At 37.0% G+C, this 12441-nt stretch overlaps 1 protein-coding gene across 1 annotated transcript; it reads left to right on the top strand.

Moving 5' to 3' along the window:
• Nucleotides 1-477: 477 nt before the first annotated feature.
• On the top strand, nt 478-1431 carry LOC130042090 (olfactory receptor 8I2-like). Its single transcript, XM_056134470.1, has one exon. The coding sequence runs from the start codon at nt 478-480 to the stop codon at nt 1429-1431; it is 954 nt and encodes a 317-aa protein (XP_055990445.1).
• Nucleotides 1432-12441: the final 11010 nt, after the last annotated feature.

The following is a 12441-nucleotide window of genomic DNA, read 5'->3' on the forward strand; positions in this document are numbered from 1 at the left end:
ACAGTGCTATAATACAGTACATAGATATATACAGTTTACACGATTCACATGTATTGCGTTTGTCTGAGGAACTATTAGGGATGAAATTAATGTCTTATTAAAAGTTTTGGAACCAGAGACAGACTGGTGTAGAGTTGGTCATAAATAATACAAGGAATGTTTTAATAAATTGTTTCAAAGACATGTTGGCAGAGCGCTATAATACCACAAAATCAGGAACATTAACTTTTAACTAGTGATTCTAGTGATTCTCATTTAAATTCTCATTTTCATGGGGGTGAAAAATATTTATGGACAATTTTCAAATACCCTAAATCATTAAGGATTTATTTTCAACACGTTACTCTTTAATAATACATGGGTCAACTGAGGTTAAAACAAAACAAAACAAACAACAACAAAAAAACAACTGTAGAATACTTCCTAACTATGTTTTGTATTAACCAGCAGCTGAATCAAACACTTGAGCTGACAGAAATGGCTGAGAACAATTTCACGCAGGTGACCTTCTTCATACTCTCTGGATTTGCTAATCACCCTGAACTACAAGTCAGCCTTTTCTTTATATTTCTTTTTATCTATCTATTCACTGTTTTGGGGAACCTTGGTCTCATTGTGTTAATCAGATTAGACTCTAAACTTCACAGTCCTATGTACTTTTTCCTTAGCAATTTGGCATTCATTGACATTTTCTATTCCTCTACAATAACACCCAAGGCCCTGGTAACATTCCAATCCAGCCAGAAAACCATCTCTTTTGTGGGCTGTTTTGTTCAAATGTGCTTTTTTGTGAGTTTGGCAGGTAGTGAATGCTTTCTTCTGGGCTCCATGGCCTATGACCGCTACGTAGCAATCTGTAATCCATTATTATATTCAGTAATTATGTCTCAGAGAGTGTGCAACTGGTTGGGAATAATGCCATTTGTGATTGCTTTCACAAATTCTATAATATCTACCTGTGTGATCAGCAGCTTGCCATACTGTGGCTCCAACATCAACCATTTCTTCTGTGACACCACAGCTCTCTTGGCCCTGTCCTGTGTGGATACATTCAATACGGAGATAATGGTCTTTGTGTTAGCTGGGTTCAGTATTATGTTTACACTCCTCATCATCACTGTCACTTACATTGCCATCATCTCAGCCATCCTGAAGATCCAATCTGCAGCAGGCAGAAAGAAAGCCTTCTCCACATGTGCATCTCACCTCATGGGGGTAACTATCTTCTATGGTACCCTGATTTTCACATATTTGCAGCCTGATAACTCATTATCCCTGACCCAGGCACAGGTGGCCTCTGTGTTCTATACCATTGTCATTCCAATGCTGAATCCCCTGATCTATAGTCTGAGAAACAAAGATGTGAAAGATGCTTTCATTCGAGTCATACTCAGACAAATTTTTTCCATGAAAACTTTAAGGAAATTATAGTCAAAATTCTCTCACTGGTAGCATGTATTACCATGTACAACTCCAAGCACTAAAATACTGGAGTTACCCAACACCACATATTAATAATAGTAAATTAGAGTCTTGTAGTTTAGAAATGATTATTATTTATTTGTTTATATGTCACGAGCAACGGGAGGACAGTGCTACAGTGCTATGTCATGTTAAATAAAGATATTTGAAATTTCTTTAAGTGAAAAAATTCTTTAGTCAAGGATGCAGCAGAACTAAATAGTTATCTGGTTAATTACTGGATCTTTTCCTGAGCTTTCTTTCTTTAACTTATAAAATATGTCTAACAATTATTTAAGTGACTTTTCATAATGTGTCATTGTTTTTTTCTGTCATCGTCGAATTTGAGTAGAAAATTAAGAGATTAAGTGGTAATTATATCAAAGTATATTAACAACATTTAATGATATAGTAAGTAGGCTGAGAGTGAAGGAAAGAGAATCTTTGTAAAAGTCTTTGAAAGTCAGAAGGAGGTCTATATGTGGAACCAAGGGAGATAACAATACTTGGGAAAACTGGATAATTGGATAATACAGGTAAAGCATTGTTATTATAATTGTTTTGCCATTGTGGTTAAAGTTTCTAACTTGATCTTTGACTTATCATAACCCAGAATTACAGAGAAAAGTGATGCTTATGAAACAAAATATGGGTCTCCCAAAATCCAAAGACTTTAAACTTCTAGATTTAGTTGTGCATTTAAGTTTATTTTGATAAAGAGACAGTAACTATAATATATTCTCAAGGCATTTTGATAACAAAGATAGATTCTCCCCTATCTAAATCTGGCAGGATCTCTGTAAAATATATAGTACTAAATTGTTGGGGTCTTCTCCAGGCCTCTATTAAGCGTGCTCCCTGGTCCAGCAAGGGGCTAAGCTCAGGGTCCTGAGGACAAGGCTGAGCTTCCCTCAGGCTAAGGGGTGGGGTCCAGGGAAAAGAGCAAACCTTGCCACTGCCTCCTCCTAGGAAATAGAAAAAACGCACACTAACACGGTGGGGGTCCTGTAAAGCAGAATACACTTTATTGAGAGACATCAAGCCTTTATATAGGTTGAAGAGGGGCTGGAGCAATAGCACAGTGGTAGGGCGTTTGCCTTACAAGTGGCCAACATGGCCGACCCGAGTTCAATTCCTCTGCCCCTCTCGGAGAGCCCGACAAGCTACCGAGAGTATCTCGCCCGCACGGCAGAGCCTGGCAAGTTATCCGTGACGTATTCAATATGCCAAACACAGTAACACGTCTCATGGATGGAGACGTTACTGGGCCCGCTCGAGCGAATCGATGAACAATGGGAGGACCGTGACCGTGAAGAGGGTGGTGGGAGTGAGCAACTGGTCATGTACACAGGATGATCAGAACAAACATGTTTTCTATGGATAGGGTCTTCATTGCACATTTTCTAGAAACATCCTGTCCCCAGGTAACATTGAACTGTGATATGCTTTGCAACAGGTTGCACTTCAAAGCAGACCAAAGGGTGCTTCTCTCCCAACACATTGGCCTGCTGAACCCAGGCATTAGTGTTACACTTCAAAGGAGACCAAAAGGGGCTTTTCTCCCAACATTAAATGAAAAAAATCATAAAAGGTACTTTTTCCTCTTAGATAAAAGTTTCACCTTCAATTCTATTGCATTATCTCAGTCATTACAAACGATCACAATATATAATATGTCCCTTAATATTGCTTATGTTCTACATGCATCATTGACTAAGTATAAAAGATGTGATCTCGTTCAAAAATTTTTTGAAAGGAATATAAGTTTACTTTGAAGAGATAATATTTAGAAGGAAATCTGTGTTTTATTATTTCCCTTTATGAGACAAGAGAATAATACTAAAGATGAGTTTGCTTATGAATTTTTTACTTTTCACACCACCTATCAGATGCATCACATATTTAATGTGTTACATTTTCTGGCCATTTGTCTGCTTGAGAACATAGTGAAGAATCCATTGTGACATACAATTCTACTTTTTCCCCACGTTACTAAAACACCACGCTTTACAAAGTTGTGGGTGATAATTTTTTATAGGCATTCAATATTCTAAATCATTCCCACCATCACTGTCACTTTCTCTCCACTAATGTTTCATTTTCCCCAAACACCTCTCAGGCCTACCCCACTGAAAACCAACAATGATTTATTTTATAGAGCTTGTTACCACTAAATGGCAAATGGAATGATCAAAAAATATTTTAGTAAAAAAAAAAGGTGAAATTATTGTATCTCACCATGGGGGCATTGAATCCTTGTAGGAGATCTTCCTTAAGCTGTTGTTTGTTGTTGCTAGATAAGTCTTCTGTGTTAATATTTTTGTTAGTTGATATTAGTTAGCTTCTATATTATATTGTTACATTCCCATTCATTCTGGTGCACTCCAACTAGAATGTTAGTATGTAGAGTTTGGAAATGTCACTCCAGAAAATCCAGAATATTTCACTGAGCAGTCCTGCCAAAGGCTTGGAGGCAGCTATTGGGTTGTGAGTATGGCTGCAGGAACTCTAGTGGAGCAGGAAATTGACAGACCGCCCCTCCAGAGATCACACCCAGGAGGTCTCAGCTGGTACCAGATATCTGGGAAATTTTTAAGGCTAGTCAATCTCTTTCAAGATTTAATTATGAGTCTCTAGAATAGGGCAGGTAGATAAACTTACCAGATAACAGAGGTGGGGCGTTGGTGTGGTTGCCAGAGCTCTCTAAAATGGGGAGTTGGGGGGGAGGAATCTACTTTTGCCATGCTCTTTTTTCTCTAGCATTTTGGTAGTTGTGCATAAATTTCTTGAATTCCTTAAAAAAAATTCTTATTTGTTAATATAGTACGATAATGAAAAGATATATTCTTTTCAATTTTTTTTACAAATGGCTAATCTATGGAAATAAGTATACACAGAATTATATATTTATTGTATGGATGATTTTAAATAATTGGGGCCAACCAGATATTGTTCTCATTTACCTAAAAACACTATTTTATTTTGCTATGCAGAAATTTAATTTGATGTAATCTTATTGTTTACTATTTGTTTATTATTAAAAGCATTCTAAAATGTGGTGCCTTAATAAAAATTGATAAAATAAAACTCTTCTAATAAAGATAATATGCTGCTCTTCAGGCTAAACATGACTTAAAGTTATTCCTGTATGAGGTAATTTTATATATATATCACTATCATCCTGTTGTTCTTTGATTGCCTCGAGCAGGCACCAGTAACATCTCCTTCATCCTAGCCCTGAGATTTTCAAAAGTGCTATATTCAAGACTCTTTAGGATTAGGAGAATGAGACCTATCATTGTTACTGGTATTTGGCATATTGGGTATGCCACGGGGAGTTTGCCAGACTCGGCCGTGTGGGCAGGTTACATTCAGTAGCCTGCCAGGTTGTCCAAAGTAAGATCAAAATAATAAGATGTCACATGGCCGCGAATGCATCTTTTACATATATATCCACCAATTTATTGAGGGAATACTTTCCCCTTCTTTCACAAATTCTTTGAACATTTTAATATCTAAACTGACTTATATAAACCAGACTAAAAAATATTAACTTCATTTATATGAAAGTCCTTCAAAGACACATGAGACTGATTAAATGTGCCATTTGTAGTTTACATTTATTCCAGGAGACGGGTACAGAGGTCCAGAAATAGCAGAAAACAGTTATAGAATTGTTACAGGAAGAGGGAAGAACAAATGTCTGGTATATGAAGGATTGTCTCATTGCAGAGGACATCTTTCTTATCTGCAAAGTAATCTCTGTATAGGGTTTGTTTTTGTTATAGGCCCCTTTCTCAATTAATCTAGATTACTTAAGAAAAGATTAAATACACATATATATTCCTGCATCTGGTAAATGATGATTACTTTTGCCACATGACAAATGACATATTTTCAAAGTTGCAGATTCAGATCCCTTTGTCATAACTTAAATAACAAGTTGAATTGAAAGTAGGTAGTTGTGCTGACTACATATACCAATACAGATTTGTGTCCTAAAACATATTTTGCATCAATAATATTTTACTTCAAATGCTATTTTTATTGGAGCAAACCCATACCATTTTCATGTCCACATCAGAAGTAAGAAATTTTACTTGAAGTGATCAATGTCCAATTTTTTTTTAATGTGCTTTTTGTATTTTTCCTTTATATAACTAAAGTCATCCTCTATCTACACTTTATGCAACTATTCTTATGTAATGCAAAATTATTCAGAAGGGACAATACATATATTGGTCTTTGGTCTTTTTAAAAAAAATTTCCTCCTTAAAAAAAAATTTTCTTCCTTTCTATTAACCACTTGAAGAAGTCAGACTCTTCTATAATTCAGTCAATAGCCTCCATAGTTATAAATTATGGCTTACAGAATGTTATAATTTATGTAATTTTCCGCGATGTTTCTATCTGGAATATTATTATTAGACTAATAAATTTTATTTAAAATATTTGCAGTATGATGATTTAAAATAAATACTATAGTTAAGGTATGTTAAATTGATATTTGCTTAGAATTTAGATTCTTTCACTTTGTGTTCTTTTTTAGTACCTTAAAATGCCATTTATATCCAAAATATCATTTTAAACTTTTTAAATCATAATTATCAGTATAGAAATTTCAGGAAAAAATTATTAAGTGAAAATTAAATACACTGAATGAAATAAAATTAGGTTTTCAACTAGAGTCATGCTCACCTTATGCGAATACAAAAATTCAGAGGGTTATTCAGAAATAAATCATGATTAGTATCTGATCATTTGAGGAAGTGCAATAGAATGTTAGTACTTCACATGCAATATTTACCTTTCAAATCACTAGGAATCTCTTGGAAGAGAGCAATATCTCTAGAGGCCTCTGGACCCCAAAGTCACCATTCATATTTAAAAAATGAATTAAGCTCAGCTGTATCATCATATTTTAAATTCTAGAATTTCTGGAGCATACCCTACACCACTAATGTACCAAGATAATGACTGAATGGCTCAAGGGTGCAATCTTTACACACTTTCCTCAAAAAAAACTTTAGAATATTCAAAACAAGCAATACAAAATAAATTATTTAGGTCCTGCTTTTGAGATAGGCTTTGGGGGTTGGAAATATTCAAAATATGATGGTGGGACTGGTGTTGAAATTTTAAATGCAATAAATTATTATGAATTCTGTAAAAAATAAAATAAATTATTTAAAAGAAAATCACCATGGAATGGAGGATAGATGGATTAATTTCTCTAACAGATGAAGAAATGCCTAAAGTTATGAAACAAAAATTTCACAAAAGAATCAATAGATATATTGGGATCCTAACTTAAATAACTTAAAATGCATTAATACAATAAATTTCTTTAAAAAACAAAGATGATCACACTGTGTCAAAATACAGACTTAAGCATGCTTTGTAAAATTTTTAAATTTTGTTTTAAGGCCATATTTGGAGGTCTCAGAGCTTTGTACTGACTCTCTGCTTCAGGGACCATATGTGCACCAGAGATTGAATTGGGCTCAACCACATGCGAGGGAAATATCTTCTTTTCATTTCTCTGCCCAATTTTTTCAGAAGTTTTCTTAAGCATTACTTAAGAATATGAAGATAAAATAACTAATTTTAGAAAATTTGAGGGGGGGAGGGTCACACCCAGTGATTCTCAGGTGTTATTTCTGTCACTCTGGAATCAATCCTACAGGGCTTGGGGACCATATGGAATGCTAGGGATCAAACTCAGGTAGGCCATGTGCAAGACAAGCACCTTAACTGCTGATTTTTTTTTACTGTTCTATTTGCAAATGCATTTTCTTCTCCAAACTTTATTTTATTAAAGAACCGTGAGTCAAAAAATTTTTCATGGTTGGGTTTTTGGCATACAATGTTTCACTACCAATCCTGCGATCAATGTCAACTTCCCTCCAGTTCCTGACGTTCCCTCCACCAGTATTCCCAGATTACCTCTCCCACATCCTCCCCTACTTCTACTTCAGCCCTAGCTTGCCATCTTGACCCACATCTTTTAAGCTTCACTATTAAATTTTTGTTTTTATGGTTTGAGTTAGAACATTAGACAGAGCGGCATCTTGAACTCTCACTCTGTCTAACATTCATTGATTTAAAGTAGGGCTTTGATTCTGTTGAAACTGAAGCAGTCATCAAAGCCCTAGCCAAACAAGGAGTTCAAACTCAATACATCAGGATCTTCTGTGAGCTGTATTACAGATTCACCATTCTACAAGGAAGTGGTCATCGGGGTTAAGAGAGGGGTTCGGATGTTTGCCACTCAATTCCTCTTTTGCAAACCACAGCACCCAAAAGGAGAGAGAGAACAAAAGGGAATGCCCTGCCACAGAGGCAGGGTGGGATTAGGGGGAATGGGGGTGGGAGGGATACTGGGATTAGTGGTGGTGGAGAATGGGCACTGGTGAAGGGATGGGTACTCAATCATTGTATAACTGAAACCCAAGCACAAAAGTTTGTAAGTCTACAACTGTACCTCATGGTGTTTCACTAATAAAAATTTTTTAAAAAAGAGAAGGGTTCAGCAGGGCGATACCATTTCACCCAAACTATTCAGTACCACCCTCGAGAATGTCATGTGATGACTGGAATGGCAAGAAATGGGAGTGAAGATAGACGGTCGGCAACTACACCACCTCTGCTTTGCTGATGACATCGCTCTAATGACACCAAACATTAGACAAGCGGCACGAATGCTGGCCAACTTTGACTTGTGAGTGTGGAAAGGTCAGATTGCAGCTGAATTTCATGAAAACAATATTCATGAGAAATGGACAAGTTCCTGATGTTCCATTTGCTCTCAATGTAATAAACATCTCCGAATGTAGCAGTTATGTGTACCTAGGTCAAGAACTCAACATGACAAATGACATGGTGCCAGAACAGTACAGGAGGATGATAGTGGTGTGGAATGCCTTCAAGAGCATCAAAGAAGTTGTTAAGAGGAAAATAGAATCTCTGACTCCAGGCACATTTTCAACTCCACTGTTCTTCCTGCACTAACATAAGCCTCAGAGAACTGGGCCTTATGAAAACCAGATGAGAACGCTATTCGGGTATCCCAAAGAGTAATAGAAAGAGCTATGCTAGGAATATCACATTTCACTCAAGTGAGAGAAGGAATCTGGAGTTCTGACCTCTGTCGATGATTGAGAATCAGGGATGCTGTCTTGTTTGCCAAGGCGTCCAAAATCAGATGAACCAGACACATAATGCAACTTTGGAGACGACTGATGGACTAGAGCTGTTACCGACTGGATTCCATGGGATGTAAAAAGAACACCTGGCCGCCACCTATGAGATGGTCAGATCTCTTGGTTAAGACCCTGAATGAAAAATTTGAGGCTCTTTGTGTTCCTGGAGCGAGCAGATGCCATTGGGCTACACGAGCATGCAACAGGGACAAATGGAGACATTACTGGTGCCTGCTCGAGCAAATTGAAGAGTAACGGGATGACAAGTGATACAAGTGATGGTGTGCATGTTGTTAACATTGCAGTATAGATATTTAGTTCTATCGTTCTCTAATAACACCATATATCCTTAATACCCTTGATTTTTCCCTCTATTGCTCTTGTCTACCTCTTCTCCCCTTCCCTATTTACTCTATCTCTTTTTTTCTCCTCCCAATACTCAGAGGCCACAGGTGAGCTAATCATCCAGGCTTTAAACTACCATATTTCCTCAGCCAGTTACTCTAAATACCACATATCAATGATATTATCTTGCGTTTGTTCTTCTAGTTGACTTCATTTAACTGATATCTTCCAGTTCCGTCCATGTTGCAGCAAATTTCATTATTTCACTTTTCTTAGAACTGCACAGTATTCTACTGTGTATATATACTACATCTGCATGAAATTCTCACCATCATTTAGTACTAGGGGAATAAAAATCAATAAGACAATTATATGCCATCTCACACTAGTGAGAATGGCACATATAAAAAATACTGGGAACAATCTGCTTGCAGGGATACGGTAATAAAGGAACTCTAATCTACTGCTGGTGGAAATTTTGTCTGGTTAAACGCCTATGGTAAACAATAAACTTAAAATTGAGCTACTGAGTGACCCAGCAATTTCACTTTTGGGTATCTACCAGCAGGACAGTACAACAATGATTCAAAGGACATATGCACAAAATTAATTATTGTAGCACTAAATATAATAGGTTGAATTGGAATCAATCTAGATATCCAACAACAGATCAGTGGATCATGAAGATCATGCTGTTGTGATATATATGGGATGATAAGTAACTGTAAGGAATGACAAAATTATGAAATTTGCTGCAACAGGGATGGAACTGAAAAATACCATTTATCTGAAATTAGTCAGAACAAGTACAAACAGTATTATATCACATATATGTAGTGATCAACCAATTCGAGCCAAAAATAAGAAGATGAATAAAATTGTTCCCAAAGAAGCTATACAGATGACCAAAAACTATATGAAAAAAATGCTCTGCTACATTTATCATCAGGGAAAGTCAAACCAAAACTATGAGATATCAATTCATAAGAGCAAGACTGATATACATCACACTCACACACACAGATATCAAGTGTTGGTGAGTGTGTGTGTGTCCGTGTATGTGTGTGTTTCAGGGGGAGGGAAGGTACCCTCATCTACTGTTGGTGTGAATGTAGACTGCTTCAATATTTGTGAAGAACAACCTGGAGAGTCATCATAAAACTAAATATTGAAGGGCAGGAGAGATAGCCCCACTGAGAAGGATTGATAATTCTGCTAAGAGGGTGCTTATCTTGTACATGTCTGACCAGGTTATATTTCTGGGACCTAGTTTGTTCCCCTGAGTCTCACCAGGAGTGGCCTTGAGAATATTTTTTTCTTCCCCAAACCAAGTGGCATGGCAGAGGAGGATAGTGGGGTAATAGTGGCTGCATCTTGGCATGGTGATGTGGGCATGGTGAGTGAAGCTATTGTGGGAAGGTATTCAGGTATAAAAAAGCTGGAGCGATAGCACAGCGGTAGGGCATTTGCCTTGCACGCAGCCAACATGGCCGACCTGAGTTCGATTCCTCCGCCCCTCTCGGAGAGCCCGGCAAGCTACCGAGAGTATCTCGCCCACACGGCAGAGCCTGGCAAGCTTCCCGTGACGTATTCAATATGCCAAACACAGTAACAACAAAGTCTCCAATGGAGACAATACTGGGCCTGCTCGAGCAAATTGATGAACAACAGGAAGGCCAATATTATTGTAAGAATAATTTTAATTTATATACTTAATAAACTTATATAAACTAATAAACTTAATAAACTAATATTTTGTTATACCACTCCAAAGGGTTGGAGCGATAGCACATCAGTAGGGTGTTTTCCTTGGAAGTGGCCAACAAGACTGACCCGAGTTCGATTCCTCCTCCCTCTCAGAGAGCCCGGCAAGCTACTGAGAGTATCTTGCTTGAACGGCAAAGCCTGGCAAGCTACCCGTGACGTATTGGATATGCCAAACACAGTAACAATTGTCACAATGGAGACATTACTGGGCCCACTCGAGCAAATCGATGAACAACGGGAGGACAGTGACAGTGACAGTGACCACTCCAAGTGTAACTCTACTCATTATTAAAAAGCAGAATTGAGCTTTCACATGACCCAGCAATACCATTTCTGGGAATATACCCCTGGGGTACAAAGAAACACAGTGGAAATGGCATCTACACTTGTATGTTCATTGAGTCACTGTTCATAATAGCTGGAATTTGGAAACATTCCAAGGGCCCAAGAACGGATGACTGGTTAAAAAAAAAAACTATGGAAAATATACGCAATGGAATACTGTACAGCTGTTAGAAAAAAAATGAAGTCATGAAATGTGCTTATAAATGGATGGACATGGAGGGTATCATGCTGAGTGAAATAAGTCACAAAGAAAGGAACAGACATAGAATTGCTGCGCTCATTTGTGGAATTAAAAAAAAAAATATATATATATATATATATATAATATGAGACTAACTCCCAAGTACAGTAGACCAGGAAGATAGGTCCATAGTTGAAAGCCTGACTCAAGGACTGGCGAAGAGGGCAATTGGGATCGAGAAGGGACCATTATGAGAATGATGATTGGAAGAGATCACAGTGGATGGGAGATATGTGCTGAAAGTGGGTCAAGGACTAAATATGATGGCCTCTCAGTATCTGTATTGCAAACCATAATGACCATATATATGTGTATGTGTATATATGTATAAATATATATACAGAGAGAGAGAGAGGGAGAGAGAGGAGAGGGAGAGAAAGGGAGAGAGTAGAAAAGTGCCCCTCATAGAGGCAGGCCAGGAGGTGGAGGGAGAAGGCGGGCATTGATGGTGGGAAATATACACTAGTGGAGGGATGGGTGTTGAAACATTATATGACTGAAACCCACTCATGAAAGCTTAGTAACTATCTCACGATGATTCAATTTTTTTAAAAAGAAAATTTAACGCTAAATAAAAGGATCTAGGAACAAACAAAAAACACATAAAAATCCATTGCTTTTATGTGCACTCAATATAAAGATAATATTTTGAAATTAGTATTTATTTTAGTGTTTTAAATAGCTTAAACTATGAGACAATCCAGTGTCTGAGAAAATAGTTCATACACCTATATCCAGGCACATACACAAGCATACAACTGAATCTACGTAATATTGGTTTGTCTGACATTGAAGCATGCATTTTTTCCCCATGATCAACTGAATGATCAACTCATTATAGAAACAAATGAATATTAACAAATGACTTTGGGACTCTTGAATCTAAAAAATTATGTGCTACATGTGATGTAAGTGATTACATCACATATAATCACATTATATGTATGTGATTACATATAGCATAAGGCGAAACACTGGTGGAATTTCTTTTAACAGTTCAATTTTTCCTTATGTAGTTTTATGAAGGTGAGACAAGAACATGAGTAACAATTTCTCTAGAAATGAGAAAGTGCCAAATGG

Source organism: Sorex fumeus, unplaced genomic scaffold (genome assembly GCF_029834395.1).
Source record: "Sorex fumeus unplaced genomic scaffold, SorFum_2.1 ptg000007l, whole genome shotgun sequence".
NCBI lineage: Eukaryota > Metazoa > Chordata > Mammalia > Eulipotyphla > Soricidae > Sorex > Sorex fumeus.

Coding starts and splice junctions, on each gene's coding strand:
- LOC130042090 (XM_056134470.1), top strand. CDS start 478: ATGGCTGAGAACAATTTCACGCAGGTGACCTTCTTCATACTCTCTGGA.